A 23,700-nucleotide genomic window follows, 5' to 3' on the forward strand; every position below is an offset into this window, starting at 1 on the left:
ACGAACAGTTTTTCCACAAGAATTGGACTACACTTTCAGCAGAACAACACATTAGACACCAACAGGAAGAACTTTAAGACTCTGGTGAAACCATTGCTAATCACTGCCCTAAGTGCCTAATCTAGTCAAATCATGAAAGCTTTGAAAACTACAGTAGAATTGCCTGCAAGGATGCCCAACCAAGCTACTGTAACAGGTATCCAGAACTAACAACATAGAGATTAAGATAAAACAACGAAAAAGAGGCCAAAAAATCTAAGCACAAAATAGTTCATGAGCGCTCCAGTTTTATCTCCGTTTTGCAAGGTGTAGACACACTACAGCCCCTGCCCCCAAGGCCACGACTCCAATCACAGCCGCCGCCCCCAGGGCACGAGAGTGCATCGGAGGTACCCCAGCATCTTCCTTGCCATCAATCTCAAAGCTTTTCTCCTCCTCCTCATCCTCCTCCTCCTCCTCCTCCAAGTTAGATGTTAATTCAGCGATCTTCGTCTTCAGCTCCTCTTCCTTAGCGGCAAACTTCTCCGCCTCATCCCTTTCTTTCTGCTTGGCGACCGTCAGTTCCTCCTCGAGAACCTTGACCTTGGTCTCGAGTTCCTTGACCTTGGCCGTGAACGTGGCTTCGAGATCCTTGATGTTGCTCTCGAGAAGGCACACCCTTTCCTCGTGTTCCGTGGCGGCAAGGTTGGCGGTGGACAAGTCGTCAAGCGTGACGCGGAGTTCGCCCTCGAGGTGGCTGGCCTGGCCAGCTACGGCCTTGAGGTCTGACTCGGCGCCGGCGAGTTTCTCCCGGGCGTCCGAGAGGTCGCGGAGAAGGTCCGACCGTTCTCGCTGGAGGTTGGACCGCTCGCTCTTCAGCGCCCGGATCTCGTCGAGCAGGAGCTCGACCGCCGCATCACGGTCGCCAGCGGCGGCGGCAGTATCCATCTCGTCATAAACAGCCGCCTCCTGCTCGCCGTTGGCGGCCGCCTCCTTACCGGCCGCCTGCTCGACGCCGTAGGCGGAGGCTTCCTTATAGGTCGTCTCCACTTCGCGGTCAGCGGCGGCGGGGGCGGGGTAGGCGAGGGTTTCATCGGCCATGGTAGTCGGCTGGAGAAGTTCTTCGCGTGGAGGAGCGTGCGGAAGGAGACGACAGGAGACCAAAACCTAACGGACGCAGCCGAAACGTGGCGATATTTATGGGAAGACCACAGTGACTAACGAACGGTGGATGATCATCTCCGAGATGCTGCCCAATAACAAGCCAGGTAAAGAAGAGGGTGCGACATAAAATACGAAATCTTGCATAAATATTTCTTCTTTTCCGTTACTATCCTTAATTAAATTTGAGATATATATATATATATATATATATATATATATATATATATATATAAACGATCGATTTTTATTTTTTAATTCAAATTAAAATTAATAACCATGTTTTATGGATGGAAATAAACAAGAGGGTTATCCATGGGTCTCAACATTTAGAGGGACAGATATACTCATTAGGAGTAGGTATACTATTTCCAAAATGGATGTGCAAAATCCTTTATATACACTATTTATAATCTTTAGTTTTGTGATTTTGTTCATTTCTATTGCGGATTAATCAAAGAATTTTTCATATTATGAGATAAATGAACTTTTCACATATCGGATACGGATCGATGACCCAAATCCGACCCGATCGCACACATCGGATATGGATTCTATTCTCCCAACCGTGGGATCCATCAGCTTTCGTAAAAGGTCTCTAAAAGGAGAAGAGAGCCATAGCGTCATACCACCAAAAGAAGAGCGTTCTGCGGCGGCGATTGCGTCGCGAACCGAGCCAAAGGTCGGGCGCTACTGTGATTTAGATCTCAAGATCTCTGCGACATGGTATGGATGATCGCAAAACCCTCTTTTCTCCTTCTCATCAATTCCATTCTTGTCGATCGTTTGTTAGGGTTTTGTTTTGATTTATTTTTCGCTGTCTTTCTTTTGGGGTTTGATTGTCGATGCTGTGATATTACTTCGTTCTTTGTAAATTTTGAGGCTCAGCCTCATGTTTTCGTTCTCGTATTTTCCCCCGGCGTAAAAGTACGGTGACTAGACATTGTGGTGGTGTCGGATCTCTTTGTGTAGTTGAATAAGATTCCATTTGATTGGTCAGTTTCTTATTTTTGTGACCTGGATTGTGGGGATCATGTCACGGGTATCATCTGAAACTTTATTTTGGTTCAAATTTGGAGGAAAAGACAAAATGATGGTTGAAATCCGAATTAGTCATACCCGTTTCTCAAGAAGGTTACAGATCCCTTTTTTTTTCATCTTAATCCTAGTGGTTGGTTCTTTAGGAAGCGAAGGATTTCACGAGTACTAACACCAAAGCCTTGTACTCTGCGCCTTTGTCATTCTGACAAATGAAAAAGACAAAATGATGGTTGAAATCCGAATTAGTCATACCCGTTTCTCAAGAAGGTTACAGATCCCTTTTTTTTTCATCTTAATCCCAGTTGTTGGTTCTTTAGGAAGCGAAGGATTTCACGAGTACTAACACCAAAGCCTTGTACTCTGCCCCTTTGTCATTCTGACAAATGAAAAAGATATGATGGCTTTTGTTATGTTTTGATATTCTTCTAATTTTCTGTTCTTTAAGCTATCCCCTTTGATGTTTATTGTTGTTTGGGTCATGGTTACTCTTTGATTTTTCTGCTGTATTCAAGGTTTCTCTTTGTTTTCTTTTATCTGATAAAGATGCATGCCTTAACCTCAATTTCAACAAGGATATGTGTTTTCTTTAGCTTATACAGTAGATTCTTTGAAAACGTATATTTGTTATGCTATATAATTAACAATATGATATGTATTCTTTCTTTAGGATGATCCGGAGCTGGAAGAAATTAGGCAAAGAAGAATGCAAGAGTTGATGGCAAAACATGGTGTAGTAAGTTATCTCCATATGGTTCAAAGAACTTTCAAATTATGCCATCTTTGTAACTGATAGTTTTTGGTTTATGCTTTCTCTTGATCAGGGTAATCAGCACAATGGTGAGCAGAAAAATGGACAAGAAGAGGCCAAAAGGTTTTTTTGTCAGGAACACCATTAGATTCGTATCTTTCCAATCTTGACAACTTATTGTAAACTGAAACACAGGGAAGCTGAAGAACGTAGGCAACTAATGCTTAGTCAGATACTATCAACTCAAGCAAGAGAAAGGCGTATGTGTTTTATTAAAAAAATTTTCTTATGCCAATGGAGTTGCCTTTGAATATTGCTAATGCTGTTCTATGTCTTGCAAGTTGTTATTATTGTTTTTTTTTCACTTCAGTATGCTTCTGATATTCTACATAATTTGCTGATGGTTCAAAAGGGTGTATACCTGTTAAATTAGCCATTAGTAAACTAACATTTTAACTTCACAAGTAGTGGTTTACTACTTTTAGGTATTTATTTAAGTAATTCTTTTCCAGATTAATTTGTTTGCTGGCATCTTTTTTAAGGTTGTTAATTGTTTTCGCTTGGGGGATTTTTTTTGGCAACATTGCTTTGATTCTAATTGTGGGTAGTTCTCTGCTCAAGTTCACAGATTGTAGAATCTTTCTTTCTTCCATTTGATGAGGTTCCATCATATGGGATGACCCCGTTTAACCTCTTTGGTTCAGTTTGTGCTATGTTATACAGATACCTCTAGAGGCATGCTAAATCCATATACATTATGTATCAATTCTATCCTTCTAGAGGAGAACACCTTCATACATTTACGATACCTCATTTACATATTGCCTTAATTAGACCTAAGATGGTGTTTGATGTGGATACCTTTTAGTTCCTTGCTTTTTCATTTAATATATTTTGCATATTAATTATAACATAGATGTATAGTTGAACTCAGAATTCATGGGGTTAATATATAATTTAGTAAAAATTTAAACAGTCACCATTGGATTTTAGTGGCTCTGTTTTGCTCTTTTTATTATCTTTCACCTTAGAGTTTATTATAGATGCCCTGACAACTTTCTCTGAACAATGTCTTCTTTCCTGATGAAGTATGCTTATGTAACTACCTGTTATGGTTTACAAAAGGTTACAAATATTGTAACTGGATATGTATGTAGTTGCTTTGATCTTTGTGTTTATGAAATATTAGCAACTTAATAGAGGAAAGAAGCATGCAGACTTGCAAAAGCATGTGCTTACGGAATATTTTGCTATGCAATTGCATCATGTAGTAACCATGTCACTTTGTAGTGCTCTGTGTTCTTGTTAATTGACTTCTTGCTCATTTTGTCTTTTAAATGGGACTTTCCTCTATGTGTAAACCTTGTTATTTCTCCCTCCACCTGAACTCTTTAGAAGTATTAAAAAAAACTTTTGAGAATTTTGCTGTGATTGTGGTGCTTAAACAGCAAGACAATTGCTGTGATCAGATAGGGTTTTTTTGTTAACTCACTTTCATGTGGCAAAAATTGTCAGTGTTTGAAATGCTGACTAAAAAGAAAATCACAGTTGTGAAGGCATACTCATCCATTCTTTTATAGTGATTCATGGTTCCCTTTTCACCCTTTTTTTGCTACAAAAATTGAACATCTCTCAGACCATTGTTTTATTGAATTATTATTGTTAGTAATATTATTTTGGTGAAAGACTGGTTGTTGAGGTATACAATACAGTTTATATGCACTTGTGGGAACAACTTTTCAGGCTTCTATTTTACCAAGTAATTTGTTACCTTCACCCTTAAAAAGATTTAGAAAGAATAGACACTTTTACAGAGTTTGTGTGTTACATTATTGGTAGAATTTTGTTGGGCGTTCTGTAGAAGTTTGCAGTCCTATTTATTTTTGCAAAGCATTCTTCTTGTGCAAAATTATATAACCATTATGTTTGTTCTTCTCAAAAAGCATTACTCAATGTGGTCATATATGTCTTCTTAATAGTTGCTCGTATTGCTTTGGTGAAACCTGAGAAAGCGAGGGGGGTGGAGGATGTTCTCCTTAGAGCTGCTCAAATGGGACAGCTATCTGAAAAGGTCTAATTTAAAATATGTCCAAATGCTGTCGGGCAAATTCCTTCTTACATTTTGATCCCATTATGAACCTCGATTATTGATATGTTTGGTTGCCTGGTTTCAGGTATCTGAAGAGAGGCTTATCTCACTTCTGGAGCAGATCAACAATCAAACCAGTAAACAGACGAAAGTCACTGTAAGTTGCTTGTCCTTAAGCTGTCTTACTTCCATGTGATAATGCCCAAGAAGATAACATCCACATGCACGTCATACATTACTTTGTCCCATGGTTAAACCTTCAGAAGTAAATATAATGTGTCTCTGGCCTTTGTTCACCAGATTCAGAGGCGTCGAAGTGTTCTTGAAGATGATGATTAGCCAGCAGTCTATTCAGGGAGACGTGTGTATTATTGGAGTTGCAATTCATCGCATGCTTTTCTTTGCTTGATGATATGTGAACCGTTTGAAAACGATCTGCAGAGGTTTCTTCCGTTCATGTGTGCTATTACAATTAGTGAACGAACCCTGATTAACAATATATGTCTCGTGTAAATGTTAGAAATTTATTGCTTGTATGGAAGTTGTATGCTTTGATTTCACTGGTTGAATAGTCAGATATATTCTCTTGGAACACAATGGCATAAACATTATAACGTTTTGGATTTTTTAGGGAACAAATCCTTCTTTATAGAATATCTAAGAATATTATTATATGATGCTATGGGTGTCACAATAATGAATTAGTTGACATTATCTACTTTTTTATGTGGAAAATTTCCAACGGGCACAAGTTACCGTATGCCATGTTAACACTAAAAGCTTATTATTTCAATCTGATGATATCAGTTTAATTCAAATCGAAAATAATATGTATGCATGGATTAAACTAACCCTCTATTTCTTCCAAAGTTAACAAGCTGTGTAACCCGTTAACCCGATAACACATCCGTGCATCTTTCAGATTATCTACAACATCAGCAGGTCGGTCATGGATCCCCAACCCATAAGAAGATCCAACATCGGACTCGGTTTTCCACCCGAATCCGAGTCCATATAAGGATCATCGAATTCCTTATCGGATCCGGGTTCGTACGCATAGGCGGATCCGTCCGTTTACCGGGGATAAGTTAACCAGTCTTATTTAATTCGGGATAAAAGTTCGGTTCCGAATGCCATCCGATTCGTCGCCTGTAACGATTCGATTCGATCCCCAAATCCCACCCGAAACCGAAACCCTAATCTCCGCTGCGCCCTTTTCCTCGCCTCCCGCTTTCTCCCCGATATCCCTCTAGTTAGGGGGTTCGATCGCATCCTTCGAGGGTCGTATCCATCTTCCTCCGGAGCTCCGAATAGGCCTCCGACTTTTGTTTGGGTTTCGTAAAGAGTCCGGCACGGTTTCGGTTTCGAATCAATCGACGTCGTTCTTTCGAAGCGGAGGTAAATTCTTTTTCGTTGATGTGTCCCGTTGTCACACTGTTGTGATCATAGAGGAAACGCAACTGAACTTGCGTCTTATTTGATGCAATTTTTCCCGGGTTTACAGTTCTTGTTCGATCACATGCCGTTTTCTCGATGCAAAATAAGTTTTTTTCTTCGATTTTCTCCATCATTGTGTACGTAGATTGTTTGGGTTCGTTTTCTAGCAGATGCAATTCTTCTTGGGTAAAGTTCTGATCTTGGTTTTCTTTTGTTGTAGTTGGTGATCGATTATATGCATAGTCGACAATGATGGAGGCCAACGATAGCAATACTATCGCTGTTCACAATCCAAGAGCCCGGAAGTTGAGATCATTGGTTTGGAATGATTTCACTAAGGAGCGCAAGGCAGACGGGAGCTACGTCGCCATATGTAACCACTGCAAGAAGCAGCTCACGGCAAGCAGCCGGAGCGGGACGACGCATCTGAAGAACCACCTGGTGATCTGCACATCCACCAAGCGGATCAAACGCAAGAAGCTGGTCGTCCGCCGGCTCGTCCTCAAGTCAACCGATGCCAAGAGCGAGGATGCTGTGAGTTCCGAGCACTCTCATTTTGATCAGGAGTCGAGCCGCCAAGACCTTGCCCGCATGGTCATTCTGCATGGTTACCCATTCAACATCGTCCACCACGTCGGCTTCAGGACCTTCATTAGGAACCTTCAACCGATGTTTAAATTGGTTTCTGCGGACGTCGTGAAGGCAGATTGCATGAAGATATACGAGAATGAGAGGCTCAGGTTGCTTGAAGTGTTAGACAAGCTACATTCTCGAATTAGCCTCACCATCGACATGTGGAGTTCAATCGAGGATGCAAAGTATGTGTGCTTGACGTGCCACTATGTTGATAATGATTGGCAGCTTCAGAAGAAAATTCTTAACTTTTTTCACGTTGGGTCTTTGGAAATGGGCCAAGAAATCAGCAAGACCATATTGGAGAAGTTGCTGGAGTGGAATATAGATGGGAAGCTATGTACCATAGTACTAGACAATTGTGGCACCAGTGATTTGGTGGCAAGTGAGCTTCTTGGATACCTTCGTGTGAAGGGCTTTCTCATCTCAAATGGTGAAATGTTCTATGCTCGTTCTGGTGGACAGTTGCTGAATATTGTCGTCCAGACAGCTCTTGAATCGGCTTGTGAGATCATCGGTAGAATTCGTGCTTGCGTGCAATATGTAAAATCCTCACATGAAAGACTAGCAAGATTTCAGAAAGATGCAGAGCAAATGGGCTTTCCACAAAAGCAATTAGTTCTTGATTCTCCAGCTAGTTGGCCCTCAACACACTTAATGCTTAAAACTGCTTGCCAGTATCAAGAGGCTTTTAAACACTTGGCAGAATGTGACATAGAGAGTATAGACTTTCCTTCACCCAAGGATTGGGATGATGTTAGAGCTATTATTGATTGTCTAGAAGTGTTTTATGATGCTATGGAGAAATTTTCAGCCACAAGAATCCCAACTGCCAGTCTATATTTTAATGAGATGTGTGGTATTCATTTTCTCTTGAAGACCCGGTACAAGAGCCCACAACCTTTCATTGCATCAATGGCCAAAGAGATGCTCGAGAAATTCGAACAGTATTGGGAATTCAACAGAATGCTTATGGCAATTGCTTCTGTTTTAGATCCTCGATATAAGATGAAGTCTGTAGAATACTTCTTCACAAAAGTTTTTGATGACTCATCTGAAGCCAAGACAAGGATCGACAATGTTCATGACAGCTTTATAAATCTTTACAATGAATATATAGGCCAGTCAGCTAATTCTTTAAAAAGTCAAGCCTTCTATAGTGGGACTAGTGGTGGCTATAGTAGTGCTGAATTTGGAAATGATGGAGAATGTAAAACATCTCACATTACATTGTCTGATACACAACGTGGATTAGATCAATATCTTAAAGAGACATCATCAGGTCATCCAGCAAGATCTGATCTGGATATGTACTTGGAGGAAGCTGTTCATCCCTCAAACAGTCCTGATGACAATTTTGATATCTTAGCTTGGTGGAAATATAATGCTGCTAAATATCCTGCTCTTTCTATGATGGCCCGTGATATTTTGGGGATTCCTATTTCAGTTGATCTAGTAGATAGTGATGCGAGAACATTAAATCAGTATCTGAGTTCAACAGATCCAGTAACTATAGAATGCTTGATATGTGCACAAGATTGGATAGGAAATGAAACAGAGGGTAAGGCACAATTTACAGTTGTTCTTTTCTCTGCTGATTAATAATTTCTTATAACTTCTGAATTGATTGTGCTAGTGTCACCGGTGGATGCCCTTGCACTTGTTTCTTTGGAGGGCAATGGTGATGAGGTCATGGTACCTGCTGGTGGTGACTAGTTCTTCCAATGTGTAGTAGGTAAATGCATGCCACAAAATTTTAGTTTTTGGATCTCCTTTGTTGCTTTTGCTTTTTTTTAAGCTTCTGTGTAGTATCCCATTAGCTTGCTTATTCTGCTTTAAGTTTTCAGTTTGTTCTTTATTTCCTTTTTTCATGAATAATTGTCCATCTCATGCTGCTTCTCTTTGAACAACTGGATACAAGTTGGATCAATTGATATGTATGATCACAGAGCTAGTAAATTGATATCATAGAAAAATGTTTTCGAGCAAAAGTGATCATAATGCTTTTTTTTTTACATCAACTAGTTGAATTCAAATCATATTAAACATGGCTGATTTTCTGTAGTATCAAAACATATCGTGTTTTGCATCTTTGTATGCTTAGCAAGAAGGTGCTAACCACAGACAGATTCTATTTGTTTCATCATTATGTATGAGATAGAGATTGCCTTTATTGAATGTAAAAAAGAGTTCTTAGTAACTCAAGAATTATTAAAAGCTGCCAGTCCAGCTACCAACCTGTCCACAACTTTCTTTTATTACCCAGGCGTTTTCTTGTTCGTTTTCGTTTCGAGTCCAATTGTTCAGTTCCTGCAAGAGCTGCTTTAATACTTGTTGATTGTTTGATTGGGGTTGCTCTGATCTTGTTAGTCGAAACTTTTAGATACCCTTTAATCGTGTTATGATATTCTGTGATTGAAACCTTAAAGTTGGTGTGATGTTAGCTGATTCAACAGAAACCAAAGAAATTATGTCCAGTTCTGACTTGTTTGGCCAAAATCAATGCATTTTGGTTTGTGTAGATTGGAAATTGGTTCCCTTACACATGCCAGCAGTTTCAAGTTCCAAAAACACCAAGTACATTGTATTTATATACAAATTAAGGACAATTTGATTCATACAACTGAAATAAGTGATCCAGTAAAGTAACTAAACAAGCTGGTTGTATATAGGACATCCAAAAGTTTATTTTTTCTTTAGATTCATGATATGCTTTCATTAGAGCAAATGTTACTTGAAAATGCAATTTCTTCCTTGTTTAAATTATTCTATTGTGTTGCAAGTTGTGACACAATCCTTATGCCCCAAAAGATATTTCACTTTTGGTTGCTGTCATGATTTCTTGCCTTCGCTATTAACTTGTAACAGAACTGAAAATAACCTAGTTGTGTGAAAGTAACCTATATGTGTTACGTCTAGTAGCATATATTGGAAATGAACATCATAGTTTCTTGGACCAAGTTCTTTTTTTCAAATCACTAAATATATTATCATCTTGCAGTATCTTGGAATATTGCATTTAGCTTCAAAACTATTAAATTCCAATTTTTATGATTTATTAACAATTTTATTTTATTTAAGCTCTGAAATGCTTGTAACTCGGAGAGCTCATTCAAAAACTTGGTATTTATTATGATTTATGAGATCTAACTTTAGTTTCAACACTATTAAATTTCATTATCAAATTTATTTTGAGATCTTCTAAGGCATTTTACATGGAGAAATCATTCAAAAACATGGAACTATTTTAACAGATGATATGGCATGATTGGTTGATGTGAAAATAGAATAGTCAAGTCCTATCATCCAAAGCAAGGTTTGCAATATTGCCTGGTACAGTTTGGTATGGGTGGTATTTACCAGTTCAACAGGTTACTGGTACATGTTGCTTGTAAACCATGCAGTATGCCCTATTTAGGATATATACAAAGCAGTGTAGGGCTTGTATTGCCTGATATGCCTGGGTACTGGATTGGTACTTACTGGTACAAGGTGGCACAAGCTCTATACTAACCAGTTTCTTTTTTTGTTTTTCCAGCCGTTTTTAGGTTTTTTTCGAAACTCGATATGTACTGATGTACCGACACTCGGTATGCCGATAGGGGCTGGTATGGTACCGGTTTGAGTCCTGACCATACAGTATTAGTACACAAAATTGCAAATCTTGGTCTAAAGTACTATTTAAACCAATGATTGAAGGTCTGGCTAGCATAGGGCTTATGTGGTCAAGATGTACTATGTTGGTGCTTTCTATTGTTTGCTATGGCCAGGTCACTTTTTACCTACTTCAACTGACATGTCGACAACAGTGCATCAAATACTTGAAACCTCAATACATAAGTAGACCTATTTGTTTGTTTTTTAGGGCCTCAATCGAGGCACAGAAGAGCCATTTTGATCTGCATTGTCAAATAGCAAGATCCTGATAACATTGGGCAAATATTTTAGGAACATGTTCAATTTGAGTTTTGATGTATTAAGACCATATTTGATAACACACATCAATTAAGTGCTCATAATGAACTTTTTTGCAATTGTTCAAGGAAGGTATCATCTTTAGTCCAGTTCAAGCATTGTGCTGGCATCAGTTGAAGACTGAGTCCAGGATATATCTAAAGCTATTTTAAAGAATGTTTGCTCGAATTTAATTGAGCTTATCCTTGTCCACCGCATGGCTGTATTTTTTTTAATCTTATGCAGTAAGTTTTTGATCTGTTTTCCTCATGATTTTCCAGCATAGTGTCTGAACTTGTTGCAAAGAATAAGCTTTGTGCTAGAGGTACAAATAGGCTTCATATAAGTTCAATAACAAGGTAAAGTTTATTCTGTTCTAGTGGCATCAGCAAAGATGTCTGGTATGCCTGTAGTAGAAAACAATGCAATAGGGGAAGAAGAAATAAGTAGGACGAGAGAAAAGGACTAACAGAAGAAAAGGAAGAAAATAATAGTTATTATTTACTTTTTTGTCTTTTCTTTGTGATGAATTTGTATTGATGATGCTTTTATAAACTAATGCTGTCAATACAATTTACATGAAATGAAATTGGATGAAGGTTTAATAGTTAGGCTAAAATCTAAAAAAGGTTCCAAAAATTCCTACGTTATAGAATCATGACATTGGAGGGTAAATCAAGTTGATTGTTATATATATATGTATATATATATGTATATGTATATATGTATATATGTATATGTATATATACATGTATGTATGTATATGTATATATATACATGTATGTATATATATGTATATATATACATATATGCATATATAGATACACACACATATATATTGAATTATTGATTATTCTTTTTCCTATTTAGGAGCATAGGAAACTGTTGGTGAACCTCTACATCGTGGCCGAGGAGTCAGCACGGCTCGGTCCGATCCTGGATGTGCAAGGTCGTCGATCCGGAGACTCAGACAGCGAAAGTGCGCGTCGAGTCGGGTTGAGCTGTGAGTCTTGTTGCCTGCTTTTTCGTTGCCAACCCCTGCACACAGGTCGTGGTCAGGAGGGGAATTTCTCGACTCGACCCTTCCGAAGCTTAAGTTAGCGTTGAGTGGAATAAAAGAGTTAAATGTGCCAAAAATCCTCCTCCGGCGCTGGCCAAGTTGTCACGGACTTAGCTGGTTTTGCTTAAGTCGTGTGGCACCTTTGCGTGTCCGTCCGCAAAGGTCAGCCTTCCCGAAGCCTCCCATGGTTCCTTAGGACCTACAAAAGAGAAAACGGGTTAGAGAAAACGCCTCACTCGGGATCCACAAGCAAACATTTCCGAAAACACTTCATAGACAATGCAAATTACAAACAGACTTTACAAGCTCTGAACGATTGCACAACAAAGGGTTAAAATGGTCCATTACAAACCAAATATCTCTCACAAGTGTTCACATGACACAACATTGATTTACAAGCCTAAGAAGGCCACCAAACCCAACTAAAATGGGATTGTTAAGCCTTCGTTCGTTCCTCTACATGTTGTGCAAAGCATGAACAAACATAAAGATACGGACATACACAAGTATTACATCAAACATTCTGTTTAAAACTTTGTCCGTGACATTCTCCCCCACTTATTCCTTCGACGTCCTCGTCGAAGCCTTTGTCGACACTGCAACTCCTCACCTTTACTGAGTCTTCAATCTTCTGCTCCAGCTGCAATGCGCCTCTTGGCTCTCAGTTGCTCTCCACTACTGTTTTTGAGTAGTCAAACCTTTGATCCACCATGCTGCTTCAACTCGCCAATGACTCTTGACTCTAGTGTGGGGTTGGCTGAGTTGTGTTGATCCCTGTTGGTTCCTGCGGATCCTCCAGATGAAGGAAAAGACTATCCTTACTATGCGCTAGTCTCTCAAATGTCTCATGCTGCTTGAACTGAGTGAATGCTCGTTGGAGTTTTAACGAGCATTGCCTCGTAAACTTCTAAAGTTTTCTGTCCTTCCTCCACAAAATTTACCCACCGACTCTTCTTTCACTTAGTTGTCACTTCCAAGTAGATTCGCATTACTTCTGCTTTCGATTGGCATTCTGTTGGGAAATGATGCGGATAATCTACTCTCAGTAGCACTGATCACCATTGGTGAGGATTTGACAACTATTGTCTTCTAATATCTTCGAAGGGTCTTTGAACCTGTGCAGCGCTCCTCTACTGGATAGATAAGAGAATTGGGATACTCGGTTTCGCCCATTCTCTTAAGAGTTGAGAAGGCAATGGTTACTTGACTTCACCTGCCTCCTCAAGGGTTGTACTCCATGCATCGAGCTAGTTACTAACCTTCGCCTACTCTTTGCTCATACTTCTGAAGCACTCGAAGTGTTTGCACTCCTTGCATTGAGTTAGCTACTGTGATTCACCTTCTCAATGCTATCGAACGCTTTGGAATGCAAGAAGTTTTCACCCCAACTTAGAGTAATTCTCTAATAGATTTGGTCGCCTCTGGGATTGTACCGTCTTCTCCATCAACCCTGCGGCCTACTCCACTGAGTAGCAAAGGTACAGCACCGCGTACTGCCTGCTTCGTTCCTTGGTCGTGCACTCTTGCACGACCCGAAGTCCTTCACTTTCGGCTATCTTGATGAGAAGCTCGTTGACACCGGTCTTACGAAGTTCCTTGGCCTTTGCCCTTCAGCCTTTTCTCGGTACTTAGAGTTTGCCTCTGCATGCTCCACCTCCTCAGCCCCTTTCACGACCAAACGCACTCCCTTCATGAGAGCAACGGATCAATGACTTTCACGGAAGTCCCGCCTCTGCGGTACCATGGCATTGCCATGCCCATGGCCCTACTATCCGTCGCCTCGCATCTGCATCCCTTTTCTTCACGGTCAGTAGATATGTCTCTGTGGCACTCCTCCGAGTCCACCTCCATTCTAATTGATGCTTGTTTTTGGGTAGCTAAGTCCCTCTGGATTCGTCGTTGCTTCCTCGCCCCTTTCGACCCCCTGCTTCAACACCTCTGTGTTCTCCAAACAACTCCCTTTGGTCGATGGAAAGATAGACTGTAACTCCTATGCATGGCCTCTGCCATCACGTTGTAGGGTTTGCACCGATTCTGTTCTCCTTAGCTTCCTTAGTAGCAACGTTCACTTACCCGACTTTGTCCTCTGACATGCCGAGCTCCCTTAAGCGAATATGGGCTCTGGAGTAGTCCAACTCTCCAGCTGCTTCAATCATACCTCTGCATGATCAAGTCCCTCCCATGGGACTCACTAGTACTTGTATTCAAACTTTTCCCTTGGTGGAACACAACCCTCATATGCTGATAACCAAGGCTTTCATCTGATGCAAGATTCGATGCACGTACGAAAGACCCGCCTCTGCGGTACCATGGCCTTCAATCCTTGAATCTATAATCCTTCTTGCCGTCGTGTTGTTCACCGAAGTAGAGCTTCCAGTAGCTCCTGATCATACCTCCGTATGATATAGTCCCTCACGGGACTAGTCATATGTATCGCATTGTCACGAATTGTTCCACCACGATCCGCTACACCATGTCGCCTCCTAGTGACATCTCCATTGCATTCTGATCCTAGTGGGATGAACTCGAATTGTGATCCCTCCATGTGTGGCCTCTGCCAATACATCGCAGGGTCTCTTCCACCTTCGATTTTGTTCGCTCCTTTGGCAATCGACCTTCATCCACCCGCTCTTGGGTCACACCTAGATGAAGCACTGCTCTAGGACAGTCCGTCGCCTAGTAGCTCCCGAAGTCCACCGACTTCGCTGAAAATAGTGCATCATTGTCTGGATCCTGGGCCTCTGCCCCTACTAGCACAATCTCCGTTGCGCACCGCTTCCTTCATGGCAACTTGAATGACAACACTGTGGCATATTCTTCAAGACTACATGCCTCCGCGTCCTCTTGCCTCGTGCCAAGGCCTTCTGAACCCAACTTCACCTCCACAAGTTGAGTCACTTTAGTTCTTCCATCAAATACTTCTCCGAGATAAGGTGCATGTGCCCATAAGCTCCCTTTGTCTTTGGCACCATGCAAGATGAGTCCGCTCCATCAGAATGAAGGACCCATGGAACAATATGATCCTGCTCTTGCCTCTGCAAGAGTTCATGTCCTTGACCTCTGTCCAAGGAAAGCTCTGTGCCTCCACTCCATGTTCCATCTTCTATGTCGGCTCCCTTCATACGGCTTGGGTACTTTGCCAAGTTACACCCAAGTTGCTCCGCTCCTCGTTTTCGTATTGAGTTGATGGTGGCCCTCGTGCCCACCATTCCCCGGGTCAGCCCTCCCTAAGTCTGATCTCCATATCGACTCCAAGTGTGCCTTCATTTGTGTTGCATTGGGTTGCTCCCCCACTTGATCTCGCAATGCATCCACCAATGCATTCTCTCAAGCAAGATCATGCGACTACTCCTCGTCGCTCGCTTGGTCCATTGAGCTTCGTGGAGTTGTTGTTTTTGAGGTACTCCTCCTCAACATGTGCGGTCTATGCACATGATTCTCCCTTTAGAGAGCCGGGATTTATCCCTCCTGGATATCTATCCCGTTGGAGCAACATCTCTCTTCGTTTCGGAGACCACCATCCCCTTGGACTACTCCGATTTGCTGAACAAACTGCGCATTGTTCTGCCTCCTGCAAACGCACTTGCTAGATTACGACTCCACGTCAATACAGCCCCCACTGCACCACTCAAGGCCTAGCAACATGTTGAACTCGCTGCACACGTCAGCCTCCTACGGACGTATCCTTTACATGCCGAAGAGAAAGTTTCAATGCTCCATAGCGTCGAGTTTTGGTTGCCTTGGGATGGCCACGAACATTCCATCGTCCGCATACAAGCCTATGCATGAGTACCGAATTCTTCGAGTTAGCAATTCCCCTCACCTCTGTGAGGTTTGCACAACTCTTTCGGTCGCTGAGCAACTCATTCCACCTTGTATGGTCTCATCCTTTACCAAGCGCCTCGCTTGCCTTGAGCACCATCAAGTATAGTTGTCAACGTTGACTCGTAGCTCAAACTCAGCCATCCCAACCTTTATGCGCTTCGCATTCTTCCAAGCTTGCTTGTTCTCGTAGTGCCTCTTACGCGAAGTGTTGGCCATTCCTCTGAATGCTAATCTTTGATGCCCGCTCCTCCGAGTGACTCCTTTTCCCTACATCTCCATGCCCGTTTTCCCCCAAACGGTCACGCGTGTGCTGACTGCCCTCAACGCAGCCCCGCTAGGTCCCCCACGTTTGCATGCCAAGTGTTTCTATGAGTGTTTGTCCTACTCTGATTCCATCTGTCACGGACTTAGCTGGTTTTGCCTAAGTTGTGCGGCACCCTTGCGTGTCCGTCCGCAAAGGTCAGCCTCCCCGAAGCCTCCCATGGTCCCTTAGGACCTACAAAAGAGAAAATGGGTTAGAGAAAACGCCTCACTCGGGATCCACAAGCAAACATTTCCGAAAACACTTCATAGACAATGCAAATTACAAACAGACTTTATAAGCTCTGAACGGTTGCACAACAAACGGTCAAAATGGTCCACTACAGACCGAATATCTCTCACAAGTGTCCACATGACATAACATTTATTTACAAGCCTAAGAAGGCCACCAAACCCAACTAAAATGGGGTTGTTAAGCCTTCGACCGTTCCTCTACATGCTGTGCAAAGCATGAACAAACATAAAGACACAGACATACATAAGTATTACATCAAACATCCTGTTTAGAACTTTATCCGTGACAAAGTGGTGGGTTTTTATACCTGCACATGAGGGTCAGTTGTACCTAGTTCGTTAATGACCGTTGACCCCTTAAGCGGCCAGCCCATATCTTCCGTGCGGACGCCGGTCGACCTACACAGATCGGCACCAAGCGGCGCCGTCCGAGCTTTCCAGGGCAGCTTCGTACCCAATGGCGTCGTTCTGAACTTTCCGGGAGCAACTCCGTAACATGCGGCATACCTAGTGCAACCTTGAACAGCGAGTCTTGCTGTTTAAGGAACTGCTGTCATCGTAAAGTGTTAGAAGCGACTGGCGAGTTATCTTGCCTTCGACAAGTATTTTGACATAGTTGTATCTCGAGCCTCATAGTCCTCGTTGATGTGACCGACCACCAACTGCGAGTCAGTGAAAACCTTGATGCTTCTTACCTGGAGCTCCAGGGTTACTTTAAGCCTGGACAGGAGTGTTTCGTACTCAGCTTCGTTGTTAGTGGCTTTGAATCCGAAGCGAAGTGTGTGTCTGTACTATTGGCCATCGGGTCCCTTTAGAACGAGTCCGACTCCTCTTTCGGCGTTTGCCAAGCCATCCACATGCAGAGTCCATCGTTGCACGGTGTGTACGCCGTTATTGTCTTCGGGAGGGGTTAACTCCGAGACGAAGTCGGTGATGGCTTAAGCTTTGATGGTCGTCCTCGGGATGTATTGTATGTCGAATTCTCCGAGCTCTACCGACCATTTGAGCATCCGCCCTGATATGTCAAATTTGGATAGAATCTGCCTTAACGGTTGGTCGGTCACTACCTGGATCGAGTGGGCTTGGAAATACGGGCGCAGCTTTCGGGCCTTCTGTACAAGCGCTAAGGCTAACTTCTCGATCGGTTGATATCGTGCCTCGGGTCCGTTCAGGATGTGGCTCGTGTAATAGATTGGTTGTTGTGCCCCGAAATCCTCCCCCGCTAGGACAGAGCTGACTGTGTGTTTGGATGCCGCGAGGTAGAGGCTAAGCGGCTCACCCGAAGCAACCGAGGCGAACCGAGGTAGTCGGGCGAGATATTCCTTGAGCTGGGCAAAGGCCTCTTCACATCCCGAGGTCCACCTAAAGTCCTTTGGGCTCTTCAGAGCTCGGAAAAAGGGCAAGCATTTGTCCCCTGATTGGGACAAGAATCGGGTGAGAGCAGTAAGTCTCTCAATCAGGCGCTATACCTTTGTTATCGAGCGAGGGGATTGCATGTTGATGATGGCTTGAACCTTCCGGGGTTGGCGTCTATCCCCCTTTGGTGGATGATAAAGCTGAGGAATTTTCTCGAGCCGATGCCGAAGGCACACTTGGCAGCGTTGAGGCGCATGCCGAACTTCTTGATTGTCTTAAACGCCTCAGCCAGGTCCGCTAGGTGAGCTCGAGTGAACTTGCTTTTCACGATCATGTCATCGACATAAACCTTCATGTTTCTCTCGATCTAGTGAGCGAACATCTTGTTCATCATTCTTTGGTATGTCGCCTCGGCATTCTTTAACCCGAATGGCATGACCTTGTAGTAGTAGACTCCTCGGTGTGTGATGAAGGCTATATGTTCCTGGTCCTCAGGGGCCATTTTGATTTGATTATATCCCGAGAAGGTGTCCATGAACGAAAGAAGCTCATGCCCCGAGGTTGCATCGACCAGTTGGTCGATCCTCGGGGATGGATAACAGTCCTTTGGGCATGCTCGGTTAAGGTCGGTGTAGTCAACGCACATTCTCCAGCTTCCATTAGGTTTTTTAACGAGGACTATATTGGATAACCAACGGGGGTATTTTGCCTCGGCTATGAATCCCGCCGCTAGCAAACGCTCTACTTCATCGCTTATCGCCTTTGTCGGTTGGGAGCCAGCTTCCGCGGCTTCTGCTTCACTGGTTGTGCCTGGGGGTCAAATGTTCAGGTAATGCTGCACCACTCTTCGATCAATCCCGAGCATGTCTTTTGGCGACCAAGCGAAGACGTTGGCATTTTCGGTCAGAAAGTCAATGAGCTGTACTCATTCTTCCTCTGGGAGTTCTGACTCGATCTTCACGATCTTGTCGGATTGGTTCCTGTCTAGCAGAACCTCTAGGGTGTGTTTGGTCGGTTTGGGACGCAGTGACGGTTTTGCAACGTCCCGAGGGTCGACGACGGGCTACTCATGCTTCTGTCTCTTCGGCAGTATGATGGTCTCCAGGTAACATTGTCTTGATTCCCTGTGGGGCACTCCGCACCTCCCCGACCGTGGCTCGCGTTGGGAACTTTATCGCCCGATGGTAGGTGGAGATGACGGCTCTGAACTTGTTGACGGTCGGGCGGCCCAGGATGGCGTTGTACACCAAGGGGAACTCCACAACAATAAAAGTCATCATGACATTCTTGGATCTCGGCTCTTCCCCTAAGATAACTGGCAGAATGGCGGTGTCGAGGGGCAAGAGCCGAAATAGTCGAGGGGCAGAGGCACAGTGCTCTTCCCCTAAGGAAAGCACTGTGCCTCTGCTCCACGTTCCAACTTCTATGCTGGCTCCCTTCATGCGGCTTGGGTACTTCGCCAAGTTACACCCAAGTTGCTCCGCTCCTCGTTTTTGCATTGAGTCGATGGTGGCCCTCGTGCCCACCATTCCACGGGTCAGCCCTCCCTTGAGTCCGATCTCCACATCAACTCCAAGTGTGCCTTCATTTAAGTTGCTTTAGGTCGCTCCCCCACTTGATCTCGCAATGCATCCACCAATGCATTCTCTCGAGCGAGATCATGCGATAACTCCTTGCCGCTTGCTCAGTCCATCGAGCTTCGTGGAGTTGTTGTTTGTTGAGGTACTCCTCCTCAACATGTGAGGTCTGTCTCACATGATTCTCCCTCTGGAGAGCCGGGACTTATCCTTCCTGGATAACTATCCCATTGGAGCAATATCTCTCTTCGTTTCGGAGACCACCATCCCCTTGGACTACTCCGATCTGCTGAACAAACTGTGCACTGTTCTGCCTCCTGCAAACGCACTTGCTAGATTGCGACTTCATGTCAATACAGCCCCCGCTGCACCCCTCAAGGCCTAGCAACATGCTGAACTCGTTGCACACTTTAGCCTCCGACGGACGTATCCTTCACATGCCGAAGAGAAAGTTTCAATGCTCCATGGCGTCGAGTTTCGGTCGCTTTGGGATGGCCACGAACATTCCGTCGTCCGCATACAAGCCCATGCATGAGTACCAAATTCTTCGAGTTAGCAATTCCCCTCACCTCTGTGAGCTTTGCATAACTCTTTTGGTCGTTGAGCAACTCATTCCACCTTGCATGGTCTCATTCTTGCCAAGCGCCTCGCTTGCCTAGAGCACCATCAAGTATAGTTGTCAACGTTGAGCCGTAGCTCAAACTCAGCCATCCCAACCTTTGTGCGCTCCAAATTCTTTCAAGCTTGCTTGTTCTCGTGGTGCCTCTTGCGCGAAGGGTTGGCCATTCCTCTGAATGCCAATCTCAGATGCCCGCTCCTCTGAGCGACTCTTTTCCCTACATCTCCATGCCCGTTTTCCCTCAAACGGTCGCGCGTGTGCTGACTGCCCTCAACGCAGCCCCGCTAGGTCCCCCACGTTTGCATGTCAAGTGTTTCTATGAGTGCTTGTCCCGCTCTGATACCATTTTGACACGGACTTAGCTGGTTTTGCCTAAGTCGTGCGGCACCCTCGCGCGTCCATCCACAAAGGTCAGCCTCCCCGAAGTCTCCCATTGTCCCTTAGGACCAACGAAAGAGAGAACGGGTTAAAGAGAACGCCTCAATCGGGATCCACAAGCAAACATGTCCGAAAAATACTTCATAGAAAATGCAAATTACAAACAGACTTTACAAGCTCTGAACAGTGGCACAACAAAGGGTAAAATGGTCCATTACAGACCGAAAAGCTCTCGCACGTGTCCACATGACACAACCTTTATTTACAAGCCTAAAGAGGCCACCAACCCAACTAAAATGGGACTATTATGCCTTCGGCCGCCCCTCTACATGTTGTACGAGGCATGAACATGCCAAAAGACACGGACATACATAAGCATTACATCAAACACCCTGTTTCGAAGTTTGTCCGTGACAGTAGGGCCTCTTGTGCTCTTCGTGCCTTCCTGCCACCAATGCCTCGGCAGCACTGAAGCATCTCGGGGACGGTCGTCATCGACTATTCAACCAGCGACCAAAAGAATCTGGACGGTCGCAGACCCATCAAACACGCCTGCATTAACAGAGAAGGGTGAGCATCAGGAACTCCTCAGGTCATAGTAGCGAAACGGGCGACGAAATGGGAGAGAGGCTCGTCGTCTTTCTGGCTGAGGCCGAGGAGCACGGCTGCAAACGGCTTTGGCCGTGCGTTGGCAAGGAAGTTAAGCTCGAACTCTTTGGCCAACTAGTCGAAGGATGCAATCGAGGCTGGCCTAAGTCGGCTGTACCACATCTGAGCTGGGCCTCGGAGAGTAGTGACTACTGACATGCCATTCTGTCTTTCTATTTTGAGAGACCTATAATTCTTACCAAGAGAAGTGACTACTGACATGCCATTTTCACCATGTGTCAGGCCAGGGCTAAGCTTGAATAGGTTGATCCTTGCCAAGCTCAATCAGTTGCATGTTAATGGGGCTTACTGTGAACCTTATTAGAACCTGGCCAAGCCCCTTAGCCAACTGTACTTTTCACATGGAAAAGCTTTGGACCTTGCTTGAGTTTGTCTTGTTTCCTCGTCTCACCCCAGTGTATCTTTGGACAAGGATAATATGTGAACCAGCTTCTCTTTTTAAGAAACAAAAAGTGCATAAATTTTCAAACTCTGGTGGACAAGGTTATGAGATAATCAAGACGATTTGTGATTTAGATGTCTTCATCTACTATTTAAAGCTAGAATTGAGAATTAGTAACCTTGTTCAGATATAAAAGAAGGGTATATATGAAAAAGTCCATTTGTGTATACCAAGGCATCCATGAGCCAGTATGTCTCTGTTGTTATTTGTGTCTATTATACGTGTATTTGGCTGCCACTTTCCTGGATAGCAATTCCACTGGTGTGCTGCCTGTGTACCATCAAGTGTACATTGTTGGTCATGACCATGGTGACCATTTAGCTATGAATCCAGGTGCCAAAAAGAAAATGCAAGTTCTTCCTGCCAACTCATCATAACCTTGTAATTTACCTTCTTCACTTTCCAATCGCTTCTTCAAATTTCATATTTATGAGTGAAATCTGCTTCAATGCTCTTCAACATAATTTGAAACCATCATTCTCGGAAAAGCACTCAATCTTTTTCAATTTCTAACTGTTTCTGTCATAGCACATATATAAATCTTGCTGTTTCATATTTCTAATGGAAGATATTGCATGGTAATCGATCTGCCTGATGACTCTTGTTTGTCAAATTAATAGAGCATTAATACCGTTTCATCCTTCTATAGTCGAAGATTATCCTATTGATAAAACCCTGGTGGCACATTTATATGATAATCCTTCTTCTTTCTCATTTCTCAGAAGATATTGCATGGTAGATCATTCTGGCCGAGCAAACTCTGGTTATTCCAATCAATGAAGAGTCATGGCATTTTTCTATACAATCATGGTTGAAGATTGCCTATTGATGGATCCTCTGATTGGTGTTCAAAGTTGTACTAAAAGTTTGACTTGCACCCATTTTTCCTGTATTTTCAATTAACATCACTGAACTTAGATATTATAGAATTTCTTCATGATCACTCGAGTCTGAAGGCATAACCCTACGAGTCTTGTTCGCTTGTTATGCAGGAACCATAGCATCTAAATGCGGCCAAAAAGACTAACGCTAATCCATATTATTGTCTCCGCATGCTGAGCTATGAAGCTAAAGCCTGTATTCCTTCTCCACTCTTCTTCGTGTGTCGAGAGAATTAGTCTGGATATTGTGTCTTGCTGTGCTGACTATTCTGGCGCTATTAAGTAAATGTATAGACATGCTTTCCTAACTTGCGAGTATCGAACAATGTTGAGTTGTACAATCTGCACCATTGTTTTGTATCTCTGCAAACATTGATGAAAGATCGATCACTGATGTGAACTACTCACTAGCAGAAGAACCAGTCAAGTGGAATTTGCGTGCTGTTGCCGATGAAGCTCTGCGGCATCTTATTTCCTAGTTTGCTGGAAGCTGAATAGGTAACATGGATGGTCTTCTCCGTTGAGTATTGCTGGAACAAAGGCCATCGGTTGGTAGCTTTCTTCTTTGCATTTATTTCAGTGGATATGTTAAAGAGGGATCTCCATTCAATAGATAAAAGATGTGGAATTTTGACCTAATTTGACCTAAATATAAGAAGTATATATTATCTACATATACTTTATATTCATTCATAATGTTTGTTCTTATAATACTCTTAGATCCACATTATAACACTCGATTCATGATTTTTTGTATAAATGATGGTTGAATGTCTCTCGTAAGTAATAAGTAATCACGGAGTTCATCTTCGCTCCGATTCAATAGTCATCTTGGCATACCATAAATGGTTCCTTAGGTGCATCATTGAGCTATTACCTGAACTTCAATATTTCTTACTTTGGCTTTCACCCTTTTTTTTTTATCTTTACAGAATGTTTTATTTTTTTTACAAATATTTCTTTTTTTTTTTTTAAGATGATATATCTCTTGACCTTCTTCTCATTATGGCCACCTCTAACCAATTATCTCGTTGTAGCCACCTTTGCCTTTCATCGACGTCTCTGTAGTCTTGTACCACCATCTTCGTGTGGCTACTTCCATCCCATCGCCTTCACCCTTATCCATCACAACAAGACTCTTGCCTCTCCTTTGTCTCCGCCATAGCTCTCGTTGTTTGCTTTCTATGCACCGCAACCAAGCAAGTGGTATACATTGTGAGGGTGTTGCAATCTGCCACTAGCAAAGGCGACCACCACCCCATGAATTAGCACAAAGTAGTACCTCCTCTCATCCTT

General features: G+C 43.1%; 3 protein-coding genes across 7 annotated transcripts; 2 read left to right on the forward strand and 1 right to left on the reverse strand.

The window, feature by feature from the left end:
- Positions 1-288: 288 nt before the first annotated feature.
- Positions 289-1,080, reverse strand: LOC135594125 (transcription initiation factor TFIID subunit 7-like). The gene has a single exon (XM_065084541.1). The coding sequence runs from the start codon at positions 1,078-1,080 to the stop codon at positions 289-291; it is 792 nt and encodes a 263-aa protein (XP_064940613.1).
- A 647-nt stretch (positions 1,081-1,727) lies between these two features.
- On the forward strand, positions 1,728-5,578 carry LOC103998649 (uncharacterized). Its single transcript, XM_009420176.2, has 7 exons — positions 1,728-1,866; positions 2,849-2,914; positions 3,003-3,052; positions 3,125-3,189; positions 4,909-5,000; positions 5,104-5,175; positions 5,319-5,578. Exons 1-7 carry the CDS (start codon positions 1,864-1,866, stop codon positions 5,355-5,357), a joined length of 387 nt encoding a protein of 128 aa, XP_009418451.1. The 5' UTR covers positions 1,728-1,863; the 3' UTR covers positions 5,358-5,578.
- Positions 5,579-6,147: 569 nt separating this feature from the next.
- LOC135584702 (zinc finger BED domain-containing protein RICESLEEPER 1-like) lies at positions 6,148-23,078 on the forward strand. 5 transcript variants are annotated; one of them, XR_010479719.1, is made up of 5 exons: positions 6,148-6,416; positions 6,676-8,649; positions 8,725-8,823; positions 22,246-22,388; positions 22,516-22,811. XR_010479719.1 is itself a non-coding variant. In XM_009420181.3 (4 exons), the coding sequence occupies exons 2-3, from the start codon at positions 6,705-6,707 to the stop codon at positions 8,802-8,804; spliced, it is 2,025 nt and encodes a 674-aa protein (XP_009418456.2). In that variant the 5' UTR covers positions 6,148-6,416; positions 6,676-6,704; the 3' UTR covers positions 8,805-8,823; positions 22,819-23,078. The 5 variants fall into 5 exon arrangements, 3 of the variants coding, with proteins under 3 accessions (XP_009418456.2, XP_064939836.1, XP_064939837.1); XR_010479720.1 differs by having other exon boundaries at positions 22,246-22,376; XM_009420181.3 differs by lacking the exons at positions 22,246-22,388; positions 22,516-22,811 and adding an exon at positions 22,819-23,078.
- The last annotated feature ends 622 nt before the right edge of the window (positions 23,079-23,700 follow it).

Source organism: Musa acuminata, chromosome BXJ1-9 (assembly GCF_036884655.1).
Source record: "Musa acuminata AAA Group cultivar baxijiao chromosome BXJ1-9, Cavendish_Baxijiao_AAA, whole genome shotgun sequence".
NCBI lineage: Eukaryota > Viridiplantae > Streptophyta > Magnoliopsida > Zingiberales > Musaceae > Musa > Musa acuminata.

Bases quoted from the DNA above. Each gene is read 5' to 3' on its own strand.
- LOC103998649 (XM_009420176.2), top strand. The intron at 5,001-5,103 runs GTCTAATTTAAA...GCCTGGTTTCAG, and splicing joins TGGGACAGCTATCTGAAAAG to GTATCTGAAGAGAGGCTTAT. The intron at 5,176-5,318 runs GTAAGTTGCTTG...TTTGTTCACCAG, and splicing joins GTAAACAGACGAAAGTCACT to ATTCAGAGGCGTCGAAGTGT.
- LOC135584702 (XM_009420181.3), top strand. From the start codon at position 6,705: ATGATGGAGGCCAACGATAGCAATACTATCGCTGTTCACAATCCAAGA. The intron at 8,650-8,724 runs GTAAGGCACAAT...TGATTGTGCTAG, and splicing joins GATAGGAAATGAAACAGAGG to TGTCACCGGTGGATGCCCTT.
- LOC135594125 (XM_065084541.1), bottom strand. From the start codon at position 1,080: ATGGCCGATGAAACCCTCGCCTACCCCGCCCCCGCCGCCGCTGACCGC.